Genomic DNA, 23,469 nt, shown 5'->3' on the forward strand with positions numbered 1-23,469 from the left:
CCTTGTCTGCCTCAGTTTCCTCTTCTGTAAAATGAGCTGGAGGAGGAAATGGCAAACAATTCTAGGATTTTTGCCAAGAAAACTCCAAATGGATCATGGAAAGTCAGATACAATCAAAATGACTCAGCAACAACAGACCCTTCTTGCTTTAAAAGAATCCCAAAGTTCTGATTCAGAATAGGTTTAAATGTATAAGATGTCCATGCTATTCTCTGCTCTGAAAATGTATTTCTCTTATTTTTGCTTATTTAGCTACTACTCTTGTTTCTTCCATGAAGCCTCTCCCTGTTTTCCTAAAATAATTCATCTTTGTTCCATTTCTCCCGAACAGTTTCTGGCATAGTTATCATATTCTATTTTTATCCTACATATATATGTATACATATACATATATTTCTCTCTCAATATATATATGTATATGAAAAAATATACATATACACATAAATATACATATTCCATCCTTCTACACTGTAAGCTTTTTGAGGGCAGGGATTGAATTTTAATATACTGAAATCAAACTCCATATAGCTTTTTAGACTGGTTTTTTTCTCTCTTGGAAAATCAGGGTAACATTTGCCTTTCTTTTATCCTGCAATACAATGTCTCCTCATCCATGATCTTTTAAAGATCACTAACAAGATCAACAAAAGAAAAGTAATAGAGGATGGAGTTTCATGGGGGCCATATGACTTAAATTCACCAAGAGCAGCAGGTGCTCTTTAATCATATATTTTGCTTTACAGTATGGCATTGTAAATAGAGAACTGGGGATGAAACCAGAAATATCCCAGTTAAGGTTCTGTCCCCTAACACATGTTGCCTCTATAACAATAGAGGCAAGTCACTTAACCTCTCTATATTCTAGGTAACTTTCTAGGTTATAAAGAAGGTGCTGACCTGTCTTGATAGAGGGAATTTCTTTCCCCTGGTATTCCATCTATGAATGAAATTACTAGTCTAGTCCATCCACAAGCCCCTTAATTAACCTTAATTATCAACTATCTATTAGCTCTTTTCATTTTCTTCTTTTCCATTCCAAAGTCTATTCCTCATGGCAAACAAAATATGCAAAATATGAGCCAAAAGCAAAATATAAATTGAGTAGCTAGCACTCCATTCTCTTTGTCATCAACATTTGTCCCTTGGAGTAATGGTCCAACCATTGATTCTGCAGTAGTGATGTAATTAAAAGCTCATTTTTGTTATTTTTAATTTTTTTTTCATTAGCCTTAGGTCACTATTTTCTGAATCTCTCAGTTCTTTTGTTCAGTTGCTTATCCCTTTCAGTTTTATGCCATCTGAAGTTATAGATTCATTCAAGTTCCGGGCAAAAAGTAGGAACAGAACAAGTTTAAGCATAGACTTATATAGAGCACTCCATTAAGATACCTTCCAGATTTATATAATTTCATTAATTCTCTGGGCTCTGTCTTAAAATCACCTTGCTGGACAACTGTCTAGAATTTTCAAAACCTTGCTATGTCCCTGGTATTATCCTTATTTATTTCTAATAAAAGTGTCAAAAATTTCGCCATAGTTGCTCTTATTGATCTAATTAGAGCTTGTCATAATTGTGTCCTTTAAAAATTGGTCACAAAATATCTCACAAAGAAGAAGTTGTAGGGTTTTCTTCAGAATCAATATCTTCTAGATCTTTTTATCTTCCAAAAAGAGACCAACCTAAATCTTACAGGCATTTAGTGCTTACTTGCCTCAAGAAGAAAAAAAATAACACAAAACATTGCTGCTAGTCACTAGAATCTTCACTTGCTTTTAATACCTGTTGTAGAGATCATTAATTATTTAGGTTTTCCTTGAATATTGCTATTTCCACAGTAAACTGCCTGATTGGCCTGGGAGTCTATCAATGGAGAATTTCCTCATTACTTGGCTTCACTTAGCCTAAATACTAATCAATAATTAGACTGTTGTAAAGCTTCTAATGCAAACAACAGTATGCAACTATAAAAGATATTTTTTGCTGAAACAATTTTAAATACTCAATCTCTTCTTTTCTCTCCTTTTCTTTCTCTATTCCTGTTGCTCAGTACCAGTTGGATGTATATTTTCAATGCCTTATGTTATCATTCTACTTCCAGTGCTGAATATAGTAGATATTTAATAATTGCTGAATTAAATTCAGAAAAGGACATTTTAGGGCATAATCTGCTACTTATGGTGTCATTTTAATGGACTGTTGCTGTTTTTTGAAAGGCAGGCTTTTGCTGAACATTGATTGCTCAGAGAGTTGTTTTATTCAAATTCATATTTTAATATGTTTATTTCTTTTTTTAAATAGGCTAAAAGCTTGGCCATTAGAGAACAAAATCAGAAAAATGCTGCATATAATCTTGGAGTTGCTGAAGCTATCAGAAGCCACAAGATGGAGAAACCTGAATTTTATGTAAGTATTCCTTTCCCTTCCCATTTTTTCCTCTTCCTTTCTTTCCTTTCCTTTTCTTTTACTTCTCTTTCTTTTCTTCCTCCCTTTCCTTTTCCCTTCCTTTTTAATTTGTCCCTTTATTCACTTGGTTTCATTTCCTATCAATTTATTACCGAAGATCTGAGTTCAAATCACTCTTCTGATACTTCCTACTTATGTGACTGTGGACATGTCACTTAACTAAATCTTTGAGTATTAATTTCTTGATCTAAAAATGATAATTAAAAAATTCCTTTTAAGTATATATCTCCCTAGGTTGTTAGGTATATATTATAACTATCAAATGATAAAATTTTGTCCTTCTCTTCATTCTTATATTTCTTCCTTTATGTTTTGTTATGTCTGAATGCCAGAGATGCTGTGGTGTAATGTTAGTGCTTTTATTCTTTGTGAATTGGAGTGTCATCTGGTCTTATATTGCTTTTGAGTTCTTAAATTTATATACCATAAAATTTTTATGGAAAAGGTTTTGTACCAAACAATCTGCAGTAATAAATTAGATTGTTATATTAAGGCATGCTAATCTCCTTTACTATTTACTGATATATCTGATGCAGCACTTCTTTGTGATGAAGGTTGGACACTATTTAATGTGAACATTTTGGGCCAGTGTAATTTTTCTTGCAAGTGCAATCAACTAACAATTGGATATGGCTTCTACCTTGGAACTGAAATAGACATTGGACTTAAAATTGGTTGTTTTGGGCAAATTAAGAAATATTAAGTGCCAGTGTTCTGTACATACATTGTGAATAAGTACTTTAGATACAAAGACAAAAATAGTTCCTGACTTCAAGAAAATAATATTTTGTTATTGTTGTTTTTTAGTCATGTCTGACTTTTCATGACTCCCCTGGAGATTTCTTGGCAAAGATAGTGGAGTAGTAGCTGTTGCTGAGTTGTTTCAGTAGTGTTCAATTCTTTGTAATTCATTTAGGATTACTCCAGAGACATGGAGTAGTTAGGCATTTCTTTTTTCCAGCTCATTTTACAGATGAGGAAACTGAGGCAAAAAAATGACTTGTTCAGAATCACACAGCTACTAAGTATCTGAAGCTGGATTTGAACTCACAAGGATGAGTCTTCCTGATTAAAAAATAATCAAAGGAGATTGCCTTGACTACCCACACAGAAAAAAATCAGTGGGATGAAGAACAGTTTTCTTTCTAGACCAAGGCTGTACAACTGAGATATAGTATGTTATGCAGTATGTAGGGTGCATTGAGTAGAGAGCTGCCTTTGAAGTTAGGACACATATTGCCTGCGTGATCTTAGCCAAGTCACTTAATTTTTTATGCTTCAGGCAACTCTCTAAGACTATAAATTGAAGAGAAGGTGCCAATCTGCATTGGCAAAGGAGTTCCTCCCTGGTAGCTCCCCATAACAATGAGATATGTCCAGATCCTATTCTTATGATATGTAGGTAGCTGGACAAACAAATTCTAGGGTTTATCATTGAGTAAGTATATATCTTTGACAGGTAATAAAAATGGATAGTGAGTTGAGCTCAAAATTGACTAGAAAAAAGAGAGAATAGGTCAGATGAATTTGGAGAAATTAGACAGTTTTTCCTGTTTTCATACTACTTTCTTAAACAAATGCCCATACCGTTTTTCCCTTTTGCATTATATATTTTATTTTTCCCAATTACATGTAAAAACAAATTTATTTATTTAAAAAAAATTTTAGGACATATCCTGTGTCCTGCCTTTGTGACTCTGGAAAGGCTGTTCCGTATGCCTGACATGTAATTTCTCTCTACCTCCAACTGATGGAATTCCTTGAATGTTACCAGGCTCCACTCAAATATTTCTTTGTATTAAATTTGCATATATTTTATATTTTTCTATGTGCCTTTTATTTTTTTTCCTGCAAAAGAATGTAAACACCTTCAGGCCAGGATATGTTTTTGTATCTTAAAATTATTTTCCATATTTTTGTATTTATATCTCTAGTGTCATGCATATAGTAAGTAGGTCCTTAATAAATGACTAGAAGAACCCATTGCTTTAATGCAAAACATCCATTATTAACTATGTAGGATCTCAGTTTGTTCAATACATGAGTTAGATATGGAGAAAGATACCCAATAGAGAAAGATTTTTGATTTATTAAAACCATTCACAAGACATTGATATGAATTATCCATCAGTGAAGCCTGTCAATTTAAAAAAAACTTTTCAGCATATAGTATGTCCTCACTTAACCTGTTGATTTGATTTGACATTTTGATAACTGTTTATTTGAACACACTGTCTAAAAATTGTTTGGCAGAATAAAATTGATTTGGGATATTGAAAAGACTGATGAGGAGCAAAGCATATAATAAACTCCATTTATGTGGGGGGGGGGTTTGGGTTACAAAAATTTTTGTCTTATTTGATCTTTTTATATAGCCCCTCCTGGGTTAGCAACAATATCTAATTATGGGGGAAGTTGAAGGGAATAAACATTTAAATAAATGTGACAGGCACTATTCTAAACACTTTACAATTATCTTATTTGATCCTCACAATAGCTTGTGAGATTGGAGCTTTTATTAGCACCATTTTTACAGTTGAGGAAAGTGGGGCAAACAAAAATTAAGTGACTTGCCCAGGATCATGCAGCTAGTAAAGTCTGAGGTTGAATTTAAACTCATCTTCCTGACTCCAGTTCTAGTACTACATTGTCATCTGGATGCCATGGTCCCAAAGAACTTGATTAGAAGAAAGAGCCAGGAAAGGATTCCTATCTCTTGTTACTTATCATCCTATCTCTTGTTACTTATCATCCTATCTCTTGTTACTTGTTATCAGCTTCTGAACTAATCCTACTTTAGTATAGTGAGGGTTTTTTTTTTTCTTTTGGAATATTGCAGATCTGAGCAAGTTGACTGTGTGAGAAAATGGGTACACTAAAGAAGCAGGTTCTTAGTGGCTGGTGTTTTAGCAACTTGGCTTCCCAGTGTCATAGTTCCATGTATCTTATACTGATGTTGCATCTTCTGTTTGTCCTGAGAACAGGATTGCCTTGTTGGGGTTCAGCTAGTACACGGATAGGTTGTGTTAGGGGTTAGAGAAAACTCACTTGGTTGAACCATCCATAAGTTTCCTAGAATGAAAGCTGGTTTTCAAGATAGTATATTTCCTGACTCACATCTGACATATGATTTTCTTATTTATCAATAGTAAGATTAGGAGTAGAATGGAGAAGAAGGGGACAGTAGACAGCAGCTTTAATACAAGACCTCTTAATTTAACTCATCACTTCCATCGAAGATGACAAAGGAGACTTGTTTAAAAAATTATTTATTTGGAAGGACCATTTCAGAGGAAGAACTTAATTATAATAGATTCCTTTGCAAAATAACATTCTTTTAAAAAATAACAATAGCTTTTTACTTTTCAAAATACATGCAAATATAGTTTTCAACATTCATCCTTGAAAAACTTTGTATTCCAAATTTTTCTCCTTTCCTTCCCCCATGCAGCAAATAATCCCATATATGTTAAACATGTGCAATTCTTCTAAACACATTTCCACATTTATCATACTGCACAAGAAAAATAAGATTAGAAGGGAAAAATGAGAAAGAAAAAGCCAAAGGTGAAAATACTTCGTTGTGATTCATATTCAGTCCCCATATTGCTCTCTGCAGATGCAGATGGCTCTCTATTATAAATCTATTAGAATTGGCCAGAATCACCTCATTATTGAAAAGAGCTAAGTCCATCACAATTGATCACCACATAATCTTGTTTTTGTTTACCATGTTCCCTTGGTTCTACTCACTTCCCTTAATATCAGTTCTTGTAAGTCTTTCCAGGTCTTTCTGAAATCAGCTTGCTAATAGTTTCTTATAGAACAAAAATATTCCATTACATGCATATACTACAACTTAAAATAACAATTTCTATAAAGATTGCTGTTCTGTGCTAATTATTTTTACACACACGTGCCATTTCTGACAATGTATTTACCTCAGTTAAATTTAAGGAATTTGTGGATGGAGTTTTTTTTAATACAACATGTATTCACCCTCAGGAAAGAAAAGTTGAAAATGTTGTGAAGATAAAATATGTTTCTTGAAGTAGATTGTTAGAGGACATTAGGCAGCAAGTCTTGTGAAGTTTAATTGCTTACCATGTCCAACAGCAGGAGTTAGTTATACTAAATTACTGATGGAATGATTTCTCTAGCATTTAACTCAGTGTTTGGCATATTTAATCACTTACTAAATGCTTTTTCATTCATTCGTTCAAGGTGATTCAATCATCTTCACCACATATTGAGCCAAGTATGACTGTTTCCATTTTATAGGTTCACAGGATTTATAGCTAGAAGGAACCAAAGGGGGATTATAAAGTGCAACCCTTTAGTTTTACAAATAAAGGCTCAGACATTCTAGATTACTGACTTTATGGAATAATTATAAAAATGGGTAGTAAATAATAGTAAGAGCAGAGATAATATTTGAATTCAGGACCTCCAACTCCATATTTAGGAGTCTTGCCATTCCTATGTTGACTGGTTTAGCTAAAGATTCATAGGCAAAAAGAGGATATATTCTAGATATTTTCTAATTTTACCCACTCACTATTAATCTTTATCACGGTATGCCGGAATCTATGATGTTTGGTCAAGGTGCATGATTCATCATTAAATGGGATCCAAGATGCCAGATTGTTCTATATTTGCAACTGGATATGGAAAGATATACAAATGAGGTATTATAGTCATTTGCAAGCCATCAATATGAGTTATCTACCACTAAATGATGTCTTTAAAAGGGGACACCATGAGAATCACCAGAAGAATCACCAGAGTTTATTACAAATGCTTAAAGTAGAGCAGAAAATTTCCATTAGTCACATAAAGAGATATATGTCTCAGTCTGTCCTTTATCAGGAAATGAGGAGCATGGTTCACCATGAGTCCTCTGGAATTGTGCTGGGTCATTGTGTTGATTAGAGTTCCTCAGGATTTCAATGTTGTTTGTCTATGTGGTATTGTTGGTACTGTATAAATTGTTCTGGTTTGGCTCACTTTACTCTGCATATACACATCTTTCCCAAATGTCTCTCAAACCACCTCCTTCATTATTGCTTTAAAACAATAACGTTCCATCATACTCATGTGTCATATACCAAAACTTGTTCAGCCATTCTCCAATTAATGGTTTCCTATCTGACTCACACTCAGTTTCTAATTCTTTGCCACCAAAAATAGTTGCTGTGGATGTTTTTGTATGTGTGGGCCCCTTTTCTCTTTCTTTGCTCTTTTTGGGGTATAGACCTAATAGCAGTATCACTATGTTTGAGAGAAGCTTTTGTATAATAGCTTTAGGGGCATAATTCCTACTTGATTTCTGAAATGACTGGGCCACTTCTTTCAATAGTGCTTGTTGCCCATAGCCCCTCCAATATTTGGCATTTTCCTTTTTTGTTAACTTTGCCAATCCAATAGTGGTTGAGGAATCTCAGAGTTGTTTTAGTTTGCATTTCTCTAATTATTAGTGATTTAGAACATTTTTCATATGGTTATTGATAGCTTTTATTTCTTCTTATCCATTCTTATACTTTGGGAAATGGTTTGTATTTAATTTAATTAGTTAATCATAGAAATGAAACCTTTACCAAAGAAACCTGTGGCAATTTTTTTTTCTCAATTGCCCGCTGCTTCTCTAATTTTAGCTATATTGCTTTTATTTGGGCAAAAACTTATTTCATATAATCGGAATTGTCCAATATAATTTTGTGTTCCTTTTTTTCTTTGGTAAAGAATTCTTCCCCTATTCAAAGATCTACCATCTAATTTCCTTCTTGTTCCTCTAATTTGCATATGGCATCACTTCTTATGTCTAAATCATGTATCCATTAGGAACTTAGTATATAGTGTGAAATGTTCTTCTGTATCTAGTTCCTGCCAGGTTGATTTCCATTTTTCTCAATAGCTTTTGCTGAATACTGAATTCTTACCCTAATAGCTAGGATTTTTAGATCTATTAAAATTAGGCTACCATACTTGTTTGCTTCTATGTGTTGTCTAAGTAATTTGTTTCATTAATCAACCTCTCTATTTCTTATACAGTACAAAATTGTTTTTGGTAATTACTGCTGTGTAATATAATTTAAGATCTTTTTTCATTTTAAAAAAATTAATCCCCTTCTTGTTCTTGAACTTTTCTTCCTTCAGATGATTTTTTTCCTCCTAATTCTAGAAAGTACTTTTTTGGGGGGTAATCTGATAACATGGCCCTTAATAAGTAAATAATTTTTTGAGTATTATCATTTTTGTTATATTTTCTTGGCCTTACCATGCACAATTAATATTTCTCTAGTCATTTAGAAATGCCTTTATTCATACTCAAAAAGAGTTTTATAATTATGTCTGTGTCTTGACAGGTAAACTCTTAAGTGTTTTATGCTTTTTATAGTAAATGTAAATGGAATTTCTTTATTTTTTCTGTTGGATTTTATTGATAATACACAGAAATGCTAATTATGTAGGTTTATTTTCACAACTTTGTTAATTATTTATATGGATTTATTTTATATTGCAACTTTGGTATGTTAATTGTTTCAATCAAATATCTAGGGTTCCCTAAATAAACCATTACATCATTTACAAAAAAGTGAAAATTTTATTCTTTGCCTAAATTCATTTCTTCAGTTTCTTTTTCTTGTCTCATATTGCTAGGTTTTCTAGATTTCTTGACATATATTAATAATAAAACATATAACATATGATAATATAATAACAATATAATTATTATTAATAATATAATAATAATAAAATTGCTTTACTATTGATTTTGTTGGAAAGATCTCTACTTTATTCCCATTATAAATAATACTGGCTCTTGGGTTTAGATAGATAACTATTTATCATATTAAGGAAAGATTAACTTCTAAGCTTTCTAAAAATTTTAATAGGAATAGGTATTGTATCTTGTCAAAAGTTTTTTCTGTATCTATGGATACTATCATATTACTTTTGTTGTTTTTACTATTAATATGGTGTGTTGTAAACGCTTAACTCCAGGCATTCACTTCATTGGGAAAGACCCTAGTACTGCTCTGCATTTACATTGCCAGTCTCTTGCTCATTCCCAGGCCATGTGCCAGCTCAAAGTCTTTTATTCACATGTTCACATCCTGCCCCTGACCCTCTTGCTGACTCCCTTGTGAACACCAGGTTAAAGAGAGGGGCTTTCCTTCTCCTTAGAGCTTAAATAGGGTCTATGAGGTCGCACGCACAGCCAATCAGAGAAGGAGACGCATCCCGTTAGGAGGCAATCTCAATATAGCCAGAGTTCCTGCTCATGATGCAGGCCCTGTTTGCTCACAGCACATCACTTCTGGGGTCTCAAGCATTACAGTTTGTTGACTTTCTGTTTGCACTGAATGTGACCTTTCTCCTCTGACCCTTACAATATGTAATATTTATAGTTTTTCTAATACTGAATTAATCCTATATTCCTAGTATTAATCTAGCCCTGGGCATAGTATATAATATTTGATATATGTTGCTATACTAATATTTTAAAAGTTTTTTTTGCATTAATATCTATTTAGGATCTTGGTCTATAACGTTCTTTTTTCAGTTTTGAATCTTTCGGGATTAAAATGAAGACCATATTTGTATTATTGATGCAATTTTATGGGACTCCTTTTTTTACCCTTTTAAAAAGGAGCTTAAGTAGCATTGGAACTGATTATTCTCTTAATATTTGATAGAATTACCTTCATAAATCCATCTAGTCTTAGTCTCTCCCCCCTTGAAAGTTCACTTATAGCTTGTTTAATTTATTTTTCTAAAATTGGATTAGACAAGTCTTTTATTTCCTCTAAAATTAACGTGAACATTTTGCATTTTTGTAAATATTAATTTCATTCAGAGTGTCAGTTTTTTGGCATATAATTAGGTGAAATAGCTCATAATAATTTTATTTATTTACTGTAAATTCTTTTCAATTTTTATAATGATAACTTGTTTTTCTTTTTTAAATTAGCTAGTGGTTTATCTATTTTAGTTTTTATTATATGTGTTTTAAAATTTTTTCTTAAGATTATTTTCTCCTTTAATCCACTCTACTAATTCTCCCCATTTATCATTTTCCTCTTCTCTCCTTTCCCCAATTAATACCTATTTCTGCATCTAATTCTCTCTCAGTATGTATTTATTCTTTCCTTCTTTTACTAGTCCAGATGAAAGTATGGTTAAAGTATATAATCCTTGTCTTATTCAGAGACTGGGATAGTATGGTATAGAAAGGATCCTTTTTCAGGTGTGGTTTAAACCAACTTGCCACTGAAAATTCCCTCCAGTTCTGAAGTTCATTCTATTGATAATAATTTGATTCCAACATTATCTTCCTTATATCTTTTATAGCTCTCAGTCTTGGGTTCCCATGTTTCATTCCTTGTTGATATCTTTTTTTTTTTCTGAACTATTTTCTACTGGAGTTATAACTTAGTATTTAATTGTTTTCTAATTGTTATGTTTGCAAGTCTTGTTCCCCTCTTCAACAGGAACATGAGCATCTGGAGGTGGGAAACCACTTCTTTTGTCGCTCTATAACAACCAGTAATGAGCTGAACGACCAATGAGTGCTCAACTGATTGAGTGAAGGTTTTTGAATTTTCATCTTTAATGATTTATGCTCTTAGCATAAATAAACAGCTTTTCCTTCATTACAGAAATCCTATATTTTTGACAAACGACCGCTTAGTCCTGAGCTTAATTATGCTAAACAAGAGGAGTATTCCCAAGGTCTTCTGAAACAAATGGAGAGCAGACGAGAAAAGGAATTGAAGCAGAAACAGAATTCTGATTTAATGGACCGCCTAGAACAAGTGCAGCTCACAGAAGAGTAAGTCCAGTTTGCCCTTCTCTGAACATTGGAAAAGTGAGTTTCATTGTTAATGGTTTCTGGTGGGATTTTGACCCTAAACTAATGTTTTCATTACCACTCAGCTATAATAACTGGCCCCAACAGAAGCCATTTCACAAACCAAAATCTTATTTTTATTATTATTAATTGTTTTCATTAAATAATAATTAAATAATGGTCTTTCTACATCTACATCCACATTTTTAAGTGCTTCAGGATCCCTAGAGGCAGGCAAAGTCATACAAAGTCATGCAGTGAATTGACATTTTCCCTATTTAGATACGAATGGCTAGATGAGATATAAAACAGAGTAGATATTGTGCTATTCATTACTCTGTTATGTTGTCAAACTCAAATGGAAAGTCAAATAGAAATGATCCCTTCTGGTCACATACTGACTTAGAAAATCACAATTTAAACATTATCCATGTTACTTTATTTTTATCTTACTAATCACTTCCTAATTATATTTTAATCTGATTCCTATGCAGAAATTTTAGTGAGTAAATTTGACATCTCTGTTACATCATCAAAAAAGCATGTCTGTACTTTGCTTAAGAAATATCCTTCCCATAGTAGGATGCAATCAGGGTTAACTGATTATGGGGGGGGGCATCTAATGAATTACAACAAATATATTCTAGGAAAAATGTATACAAATATTCTAATGTAATGTTTTAAGTGTCTATCACTACATAAAGGCTGTATGTACATGGAATCATCTTTTATAAGTGGAATTCTCTCCTTAAAGGAATCTTGGCAATTGCTTTTGTTTACTGAATATTCCCACCTTAATTTATCTGTTTTTGAGTACAGATTTTTGTTAGTTTTATATAAAGTGGACATAATTTGACTATAAACATTCACAGTATTATAATTTTTTAGTTGTATGTTACCTTTTTGTAGCATTTTTGTTTAAAGATATTAGCTCTCAGTGGATAAAATCCAATTCTTCTTTTTTTCCCCTGTTTTTGTGCCATGCCCAGCACTGGGTCTCAATTCCCTTTTTCTTCTTTTCAATTTCTTTTAAAAAATTAATTTTTATTTTAAATTCTAATTTCTCTCACTCCTTCCCTCCCTTTTCCCAGTTATCAAAAAGACAAGAAATTACCATAACTGGGTGTCATTCCTAGAGGGGCCGAATTAATTTTCCTTTATAAAGAAATGTAATTTCTTTATATTTTCAGCACACAGCTTGCACAACCTGGGTGCTTAATAAATGCTTATGATTTGACTGATCAATGATGATGAACTAGATTTCTAGATAAACCTTCTGTTCTTTTTCTAACTCTTCTCCTTGTTCTTAGTCTTGCTGCCCAAAGATCAAAGTACTTAAAAGATAGGATGGAAGAAGCACAATATTACAAGAGGGCCTTGGATGTACAGGTAGGACAATTAGTGCATTACAAGCTTGTCTTGCCCAGTCTGAGTACTGGATTCTTGGGAACACTGTCCCTCTCTCACTATGGATTTAGATAAAGAACAGACCTCCTCCACTGCCTGTCTTTGAGCCGGATTCGTCTGAGCCCATCTTTGGGAAGATGGACATGAGTAATGAACGTCTGGCGGAAAGGAAGCAACGGGAACAAAAGTACATGAAGCACCAGCTGCAGGCAGTTGCGGACCACAAAAGGGCAGCCATACTGCGCCAGTTGGTGGATCAGAGGCGCGATATAGAAATGTTGCAGAAGACCCAGAGAGAGTAAGAAATGAGCTGAACAAATTCATTCATATGGTGCATGCACACATAATACATGTAAAAAAGGCTTGGAACACTATGGGCCCATACATACAATACACACATGTAGATTAAAGCTCCTTTTTATGCATATAATAGGGGGTATAATAAATGTATGTAATATATTATATTATATAATAAAACATATATAACAAAAATATATAAATATAAAAAAGCATAAATACAGATATGCATTTATTCATCCCTTCATACAACCCTCACATACATATGGATATGCAGACATAACTGTGTACATCCAAATACATGCACACTCAAAAAAAGCTTGCAAACTTTTTTCTTTTCTTTTCTCTCTCTCTCTCTCTCCCTCTTTCTTTTCTTTCTTTCTTTCTTTCTTTCTTTCTTTCTTTCTTTCTTTCTTTCTTTCTTTCTTTCTTTCTTTCTTTCTTTCTTTCTTTCTTTCTTTCTTTCTTTCTTTCCTGAGGCAATCGGGGCTAAGTGACTTGCCCAGGGTTACATAGCTAGGAAGTGTTAAGTGTCTGAGGCCAGATTTGAATTTAGGAAGAGGGTTTCTTCTAACTCCTAACTTCGTCTAACTTTCTTCTAACTCCAGAGCTGGTGCTCAAAACTTTAAGCAAAAATAAGTGGGTCAGGACCAATTTGGCCAGAGGGTGAGGATGTAGGGGCTCTGGACTCTGCCTCAGGGTCAGACATGGTTTTGTACTGTAGCTGTGACCATTCTGTAGCTATGATCTATTTCTACACCCTCCTTTCAGAAGTATCTGTGAATACTTGTTCTGGTGTCCATGAAACGACCCTGTGAGGATGGAAAAACATCTCTAAATCATCACCATCGAATTTCTTGTGCTCTTTGCTCCCATTGACCAAGAGCAGATATCTGTCTAAAGGCAGAGGTAGAGGTCACAGGGCTTTATTTTAACTTCAGTCTATCAAAATTGTTAAAACATTCTGTGAATCACCTATTTTGAAAGGATGTAAGAAATGTCACACTTTAATTAGAGTCAGTTATGATCCCTGCTCCTCCTGCCTTCCCTTCCCCTCATTTTTCCTCTGTTATCACTGAGGGAGAATGGATGTAACGCTTTTATGCTAGCCTCAGAAGGTTCAAGGATGTTTTTGCTTTCCCATGATGTGTCCTATCTAATATACTGCCGCAGAAAACCTCTCAGGGCCTGTAGTACTCTCAAGAGGAATGATTGTAATCTAACTGTGAATTGCTATCCAAAAGTAGAATGTGCTTTCTTGGGAAGCAGTAAACTCTCCATCATTGGAAGTTGTCAAGCAGAGACTTGGAGGCTACTTGTTGGGGATATTGTAGATGGGGGCTTTCAGTCTTCAAGTGTAAATTGCATTAGAAAATCTCTAAGCTAAAAAAGTTTTTAAAAAAAGCAAAAAAGAAAGCCTCTAAAGTCCCTTTCCACTCTTGAGATAACTGAAATTCTCTAAGCATTTAACAAACACAAAGAATGTTTACTGAGTGCTAAAGATTCTGGTTTTTTCCCCCCTCTAGAGAAAAAAAAAGAATAAAGAATAAAAAGCTTTGGGCAACCTAGCAGTAGTTCTCTGAAGTGCTGATATTTGCTTAATCCTCTTGGGGGATTTCCCTCCTGCTGTGCTGCCCCCAACAAACCAGAAGAGCCTCTTAGGGGATTATCGTATTATAATATTTTAATCCACAATCCCTCAACATTTGTCTTTCATATGGTTCTCAGATTTCAGTAGTAACTATCCTGGGTCTCTTGGCTTTTGTGCTATGGCATCAGCCCGTGACCATGGATAATAGGGACAGTTGGATTTCAGAAATTCATTGCTATATGACCTTGAAACTACCATAATGTTGGGGGAAAGAGTCTCCTGAGCTGGAAAGACAAGTTTAACTAAGGAGAATGGAGAAGTGATTTTTCATGGTAATGGGGAAGTGATTTTTTATAGATGGGGCAGAATCGGCTTGAAGGATGGTTGGGGCAAAGCAGCATGAATCTAGGATTAAGTTGCCAAAATTTAATAGAAAAGGAAATCATGACACCAGAGGACTTTTGGGAAGGGATACATTAGAACTAAATTTGTAGTCGGGAAACCTGTCCTGGTTCAAATCCAAGCTTATTGCTTGTAAACTGCATGACTCTCTTTTGAGGGGTCATTTTCCTTCTCTGAGGAAGGAGGTGGTTCTATTTCAGTTCCACTGCCAATTCTAACAGTAGGACACTGACGTTGGCAAATGGGGATATGGAAAGTTTAGGAAAGAGAGTCTCTACCTCCAAGAGGTTTACAATCTAATGAGGGGGGAGACAAAACACGAAAGGAAGCAGGAAAGTTGGAGGTATGTGTGGAGGAAAGAGGAAAACTTGAATCTGTGTTGTTAGATTTTTAAAACATAAATGAATTGCTTCTCCTGTATTCCAGAAATCCTTGACTTTTGATAAATTTAGTCCTGAGATTAATTTTGTGAAGCAAGAGGGTACCCGGGGACATCTTGTTCCATAGAGTTGAAAGCAGGCAGAGCAGTAGATGCAGAGTGGAGTGAGAGTTTTTGCCCTGTAAAAATTTTGGAAAGAATTTGGTACTTTACCCTCTAAGCCCTCCAATTTAGAAGGGAGGGAGGAGGTTGAGAGAGGTGTTGTCAATCAAAGCTTGAATTAATTTCAGGATGATGAGATTAGAAATGAGCAGAGATGGGTATTAATTTGCTTAAAGTCACATAGCTAGTAATAAGTAGAAATGATCAACTTAATAAAATTTCTTTTTGAGCAAGGATTAATTAAGAAATATTTGTTGCATTTACTGTGTATCAGTTATTATGCTAGGTGTTGGAAATAACAATGACAAAAATGAAATAGTCCCTGCTATCAAGGACTTTAAAGTCTTCTTAGGAAAGATAAAATATGCATATAGGATACACAAAATATATAAATCACATCTATTTTTCTCAGCATGGTTATGAGGCCATACTGATACCTTCCTTCTCCTCCCTTTTCAGCTCCCTATTATGTGATGTGTCTTAAAGTATAGTCACTTTGAGGTAGGAATTTTTTGGTTTTTTGCTTGCATTTGTATCTCTAGCACCTTAGCACAGTGCATGACACATGGGGGAAGTTAATAAATATTGCTTATTGCTGCAGCTGAGGAGAAGAGGAAAGATATTGAAGTTTGAGAGAAAAGGTTTGGAACAACTTCTGTGGGGAGAAAAAAGATTTATTTGATACAGTGAAAGTCTAGCAGAAATTAGATAATATAAATTTGTTAGTTGATCTTTTCAGCTCATTTTTTCCCCTTCTGTTCATGAGCACATGAGAAAGAATAAAGGAGGTGGACAATAACAGTCATCCAAGGCTGGGATTGGGAAGAGATGAATGGTGAGAAGAGGACAAGGGATAAGAGTTAGGGCACAGTATAGTACTGAATTGAACTGCTTAACTATAGGATTAAAAGATTATATAAGATTAGGAGGAGAAAAAAGGAAACAGAAGCAAGAGTAGAGTTAATGAACCTGAGAAGGATTGAGGTCACTATTAAGATGTAAAATGGACTTAAGAGGTGTGAAGACAAATGATAGGAGGCGTTGATAAAGGGATTTGGGAGTTTTTGATGGTTAAATGGAACCCCTGTGGGTGATGGAGAAATCTAGAGTGTGACTGTCTCTGTATGTGGCTAAAGTGGAGTAGAAGAAATAGGTCATGGGCTGAGAGGAGACTGAGGGACGAGGAGGTTAGGGTGTTACCAGGAACATCACACATTTTAAAGGCATTATTTTCTTATATAAATATCCCTGAGGTAATCTCTTTAAGAGATTTTCCCTTTTATTAAACTTCAATTTGCCTTTTCACCTCTCACTACTTTGCAGTTTTGCCCTCTGGGTCTCAAAAAACCCAATTTAATTCTCCTTCCATAAATCTTCCACATTGTCTTTCCTGCCCATTTCCCTCTCCACTGAGGCCATTACAGGCTTTGGTACCCCATCATAAGAGTTCACATATCACTTTTTGTACAACAGCTAGGCAGGCAGAAATATTATTTTTCACTCCTCATAGCTGAAGGAACTGAGATTCAGAGAGAAATGACCATTTCTGGTTATTATTATTTCTAATATCTTTTGACTCCAAATACAAATCATTTCCCATTTTGCCAAGCTGCCCAGTACAAAGGGGCCCATTTTGATATTACAAAATAGTCTTGGTCACAGTACTGAGAACTGGAGGTGATATGGTATATGATATACAAAAAAAGCATTGGCAGTGGAGTCTAGAGCACCTAAGAATCAAATCCTCCCTCTGACTCTTATCCATCTATCTGATTTTGAGGATGCCATTCTCCTTGTTCTCAACTGTAAAATGGGGGAAGGTGTTTAGATTAGGTGGTTTCTCAGAGGATTTTCACACTAGATCTATGATCCTCTGTGACCATGAGCCAGTGGCTCTGCCCAAGAGTTGGTAAAATAATCTAATAAAAACCTGACTGGCTCTTTCATCCTGGAGATAATCTAATAAAGAACCCCACAAACTCTTGCATCCTGGAGATAATCTATCGAATAAAGACCCCCATTAGCTTTTGCATCCTGACTCTGGAAGAGGAAGGATACTCAAAATGCAGATAATTGAAACTATTGCAAACATTTTTATTTAGAGGATACTGACCTCTAGTGGCTATTGCTAGTCTAAAGTAAGGGGAGAATAAATATCATCAGCTGTGTGTAGTTGGGAGTTCACTTTGGAACACCCAGATAAAAATAAGAACAAAAAGACATGGAAATGAAAAAAAAAACACTTGATATTTTTATGAGGACTCGGGAAAGTGAAAATGAAACAATTAAGTAGGAGATTTGGTGTATTAGAGAGAGCACTGGATGAAGAGGAGATTGGGGAGGTGGGTTTAAGCTAACCGTACTCACCTAATTTGCTATGTGATTTTGGGCAATCAGTTCACTTTACCCATCTGGAACTCAATGTATTATCTCTTAAATGAGACTAGATGGGCTATAAAAACATTCTGCATTCTATGGATTGCATGTTCGACCTGTTAAGTATCCCTGATATAGATTGCGCTCACCTAATTTTGACTTTGGGCAATCAGCTCAAGGTACCTATCTGCCCCTGTGGTGTTATCTCTTAAATGAGACTAGATGGGCTCTAAGAACATTATGCCTTCTATGGACTTCATGCCCTGTTAAGGATCCCTGATATTGATAGTATATTTGAAGACCACTGGCATAGAAATTCTATCTTTCCCCCTAACCTAAGTCACAGAATATGTGGGAGGAAACATATTAGGGAAAGAGCATTAAATATGGAGACAAAAAGTCTGCTTTCAAATTTACTCACTGAAGGTTCCTTATTTAGAAAATGGGGACCATAATCTTGCCTTCCCTGCTTCATAGGTGGTTTGAGAGTCAGCACTCTGTAAGCTAAAATGTGGCTGGATTAGATGGTCTTTGCTTGAGAAATGTGAGCTCTAATTATTAGAGACTGAGAAAACACAACATCATTGTATCTGGAGGTCAAACAAATAATACTCTATTCATTTCTGTGCCAAAATGACACCACTGCATACATTACTGGGTACATAGCCTCCCAGGCAATGGAAGGTTTGTTTTGCTTAACAAAGAAGTTGCCTGTTTCACTTGCTGATTCCTGTTTGCTTTCCATCCTCCCCCCAAGTTTATTTCAGTGCCAAATTCCGCACCCCCCCCCCCATGACTTCAACGGTGTGAGATTAAATATGGACCATTGTAATGACCATGATGACAGAGGGAAAAGCTTGTGACTACTAGTCCCTTAAGGGGTGAATTTCCATTAAATTCAGTATTTATCAGAGTCATAGGAAGCAATGGGTTTGAAAACCAAACTCTAGGAAATAGCATAAGATAATGGAAAGATTTCTAATTAGCTCGAGAGTCAGAAGGTCTGGGTGCTAGTACTGGCTCTGCAAGTTCACCTTCTGGCCATTACTCTCCTCAGTCTATCCACTGAGTAGGTTAGCTTATATACTCTTTTCCAGTTTTAACCTGTAACTCAATATGAAAGAGTAAATCTTGATGATGTGGAATGTAAAGGGGCTGAGTTGCATAATAACCTCCACTTAATAATCCTAAGTGTTACCCTTTAGCCAATGTTCATCTTTTCAGTAACAGAATTATTGCAGCACTATCTTTGACAATTTAGAATTCTATAGGAATTATATATATATATATATGTATATATATATATATATATATATATATATATATATATATATATACAAAGACTTTCAAAGTGATTTATTATTTTTTTTGGCAATTATTGACATCCTTTTACAGATGAGGAAACTAAAGGGAGAGGCAAGTTAAGTGACTTGCATAGGGTCACACAGCTAGTAAGTGTCTGAGGGTACATTTGAAGTCAAGTCTTTTTGATTCCAGGTCCAGGATTCTATCTACTGTGTGACCCAGCTGTCCCACAATGATATCTAAAAAGGAAAAAGAGTCAGTCCTGGGGAAAGAAACTGTCCCCAGAAACAAACTCTCTGGATGACCACCAGCGAGTCACTTAAAATTCAGGTCTGTAGGTAATCTAAGGCTATAAGTTGCTGAGAGGGGACAAACCTACATCAGCAGTAGAAGTTCCCCTCCAGGAGCTCTGAAGTCACAGGTCTATTCTTGGGTCCCTATTAATTATTTGTGTGTGTATGTGTGGTGTATTTGGGGTTGTTTCACAGTGAGTCAGATTGGATTTGAACTCAGATCCTCCTGACTTTACCAACAGGGCTCTATCTCGGGTGCCATCTAGCTGCTCCAGCTTCTTAGCGATTTTTATAACATTAATATTCAACATTTACATAGACCAACACATATCTCTTAGTTTCACAGCCCTGGGAAGTAGCTATATTATTGTTGCAATTTTACAGATGTGGAAACTGAGGCAGACAGAGGTTAAGTGATTTGCCAGTATGAATAGCATCCAAGAGTTACCAGTTGTATGGAAGTATTGTTCAGGATAGGACAGGAGAGATCACATGGTGGTCCTCACTCATTTGACAGGGAAGGAAAAGGAAGCTCAGAATCAGAGCCTTTTAATTTGCTTCTCAGAGATGATGGGACTCAACCAGAGCATTCCATTTGCCACATAACCTCACATTAAAGGGAAGGCAGGTCGAAGAATCTGGTCAGGTCTTTGCCTGCCGGTGTCTGTGGCCGCCTCTGTCCAAAGCTGATGGGTATCCTTCTTTTTAGGCACTTGGCGGAAAGAATGGCGGAGCTTGAGAGGACAATGAAGATAAACCAAGGTCTGCAGGAGAACTGGGAGAAGAGTGCTGAGCTGAAGAGGCACCGGGATATGGAGGAGAAGGTCTTTAAACGGTCAGACTCAGCCCAAACACCTCCTTGTCCCATTTCACTGACTTTCCCATTTCCATCTTTGCCTTATTCAGTCCTTTCGGTCTGTAAGGCAATTACAGACCGAGAATGGGGACACCTTCAGAGGCTTCTCCTCAGTGCTTACAGACAGCAGGGGAGAGAGGAGGAGAAATCTCATTTCTGGAAATGTTGTTGACTAGCAGAGAGGTAATCCAAGTGCTTGGTCAGGAGATCAAGAATAGAAAGCATAGACATGTATTCATTCATTCACTCAGCCTTGTTAGGCACACATTATTATTAGCAGAACAAGGCATTTAAGGAAAGAAAAATGGTAAATAAGATGTATTTCCCTCCTTTTGGAGAATACGTTATAACAGGGCTTATCACATTATGACAGGTCATATGTGATACTTACTGTGTGCAAATATGCCATTCCATATCACAAATACTTGTGATTAATACCTCAGTCTTATTGTCACTCTGCTCAGAAATCTCTAATAGCTCCTTGTTGCCTAAATAATGAATTACAAGTCTACATATCAGCATTCAGTGCTCTTCACAATCTAGTTTTCACCTACTTTTCCAATCGTATTCCATATTTCTTTCCTTTCTGCAATCTACATTCCAAATAGAGGGGCCATACTCTGCCTTCTCCTATGCTGTGCCTTTGTGTGAATTAGGCGCCCCCCCCAATACCTTGAATATCCCCTCTTCCTTATTCCTTATTGGAATTGGTGAAATCCTTCTCTTTCTTCAAGCACCAAACCAGATGCTACCCCCAACATGAATCCTACCTTGTTTCCCCTGGCTGAAAGTGATCTCTCCAACTTGAGATTTCCCTAGATTCTAGTCTGGATCCTTTTTGTTCCTTATCCCACACTTCTTTGTATTTTTTAATGGTTATTGATAAAGGACTGATCCAAGATAGATCCAAGCACTGAACATACTTCCATGTCTGTTATACACATTGTATACACTCCCCCACAAAAAATCATATATAGATTCTATGTAGAAATAATCTGTATAAAAACAATAACACATACACACATATATATCATATACCATATGTGTCAATAATCTCTTATGAGATTCTTAAAGTCTTATGACTTCAGTGAAATAGTCAATCTTGATGATGTGAAGTGTAGAGAGGCTGTATCATCATCATAACAGCTAATAATTACACAGTATGGAAAAACTTGCAAAGTGTTTTATAAATATCAACTCATTTTATCTGAGTACCTGAAAGGTAGGTACTATTATGGACATTCTCCTGTTTATAGATGAGGAAACTGAAGGATTTGCTTAGGGTCACATAGCTAGGAAGTAAATGATGGTGCATTTGAACTCATCTTCCTGACTCCGGGTCCAGGACTTGATCCACTGTACCCCAGCTGCCTCAGAGGGGATACAGAGTTGACCCTGGAGCCATGTGTGTGTCTATACACACACATATACACATAAACATACAAACGTATGTTTTATTTATGTACATGCAAAAATAGATAGCTGCTTAGTACTATGCTTCGCATAATAAGTGCTTAAGATGCCTGGCTGAATAAATGAAAAAATCTCTCAACCTTCCATTCTTCATCTTATCCACCATCCCTCTGACCAGGCTTTGTACGGCTCTGTTAGTCACTACAATTCCAGAAATGAAATGTCCGTGTCTATTATACCGTCCCTCCTATTTCTCTGGCAGAGGGAGCTCATGGTGAAGAAAGTCCCTTTGCCAAAGCAGACCGGCACCCCTTTGTAACGTATCATTTTAGAGAGTTGCCCAGGGTCACCTACCCATCACGGGTACGTCACATACACATGTTTGTGACATGTGTCTTACCGCCTCAGAGGCCATCTAATTACTCACTACACCATGAGGCTTCTCGGTTCTTTGTATGTAATAATAGACGCTTGCTAAACTGGATGAAAGTGATGGGTTTTTATTCTTTACATTCTTAGGGCTTCTGATAAGTTGTTCCTCCTGGATCAGTGTGAGAAGTATCGACGTTGTTGTCAGTGTAAGAGGCGTCTGAGCAACTGTGGGGAAACTAACTTGTGGCCGATGACCAGATACTTACATGGTTCCAGACTGCTGGTTTAAAAAGAACATTGGGCCTGGGTTTCCTGGGGAAAAAGTTTTACTCTTATGGATGTGGTGATGTGACTGTGGACTGCTTATCACACCTCAATGAAAACAATATTATGAGGTTATTTTGTGCCTTCAGTTTTAGAAGTCTTTTTCCTCTATGTTCTCTAGTAGAGTTCACATAAAAAAAAAATCAAACGGGAAAAGTAGGCTCCCCCCTTCCTGGTCACCCCAGATGATTTTCAATACTTCTTGGAGTTAAGGTGGGGGTATGGTGGTAAGGGCTAGACTACCACTGGCTTAGGGCCCCGGGGATGGGACCAATGATCTTCCTGTCCCTTTGTTTGGTGGGTTCTGTGAGATGTGACACTGGGCTGGGATGCTACTGTGTTATCCCTGCCCCATGTGACCTTGGGCAAGTGACTTTATTTTTTTGTGCTACAATAAGCATTATAATAAATATTTTTCAAAGTGCCTACCTGTGCGTGGCATTTGATAATGGCAACTGTCCACCCCCTTAGCTAACCCTCCCTTCTTCAGGGAACTGGAAGAGTTAGGGTTGATGTCATGACCATAGGTGGGACCCCCCCAAATTAATGGAAACTGAGTAGAAGGCTCAGGGATTAAGGCTTTGTCTAGTAAGAGCAGAAGGTAGAAGATAGCCCGAAGATGAAACAGGTTTGAATTCTGGGGGAGGTCCAGACAGTGTGGAGATCAGGGGACCAATTAATGGAATTAAAATTTAATTAGGAGGGAGAAGTGGAGACATAGAGGGGACATGAAGGTAGATTAGAGAAGGATGATCCAAAATCCTGATAGCCCCCTTCCTTCTGGTTCTTAAAGAGGGGCATTTCCCTGTCAGCCCTTGTCACTGAGCCACGAGTCAGAACATTTCAATTTTTTTTTTCATCTAGGACACTTGTCAATGCACTAGTATATTCTAAATGTCATCTTCTCTCTCCTCATGATCAACCATCCACTACAGCCAGCCACAACTCTGACATCCAACTGCACTCCAAACACC

The 23,469-nt window shown here is 36.0% G+C and overlaps 1 protein-coding gene across 1 annotated transcript in view; it reads left to right on the forward strand.

Moving 5' to 3' along the window:
* Positions 1 to 22,579, forward strand: part of CCDC81 (coiled-coil domain containing 81) — a 70,599-nt gene extending 48,020 nt beyond the window's left edge. Inside the window, exons 10-15 of the mRNA XM_003764594.3 lie at positions 2,300 to 2,404; positions 11,128 to 11,300; positions 12,629 to 12,707; positions 12,797 to 13,023; positions 20,240 to 20,365; positions 22,319 to 22,579. Of these exons, the coding sequence (XP_003764642.1) occupies positions 2,300 to 2,404; positions 11,128 to 11,300; positions 12,629 to 12,707; positions 12,797 to 13,023; positions 20,240 to 20,365; positions 22,319 to 22,460 (852 nt within the window). The 3' untranslated portion in view covers positions 22,461 to 22,579. The remainder of the gene's footprint in view (positions 1 to 2,299; positions 2,405 to 11,127; positions 11,301 to 12,628; positions 12,708 to 12,796; positions 13,024 to 20,239; positions 20,366 to 22,318) is intronic.
* The last annotated feature ends 890 nt before the right edge of the window (positions 22,580 to 23,469 follow it).

This window comes from Sarcophilus harrisii, chromosome 3 (genome assembly GCF_902635505.1).
Source record: "Sarcophilus harrisii chromosome 3, mSarHar1.11, whole genome shotgun sequence".
NCBI lineage: Eukaryota > Metazoa > Chordata > Mammalia > Dasyuromorphia > Dasyuridae > Sarcophilus > Sarcophilus harrisii.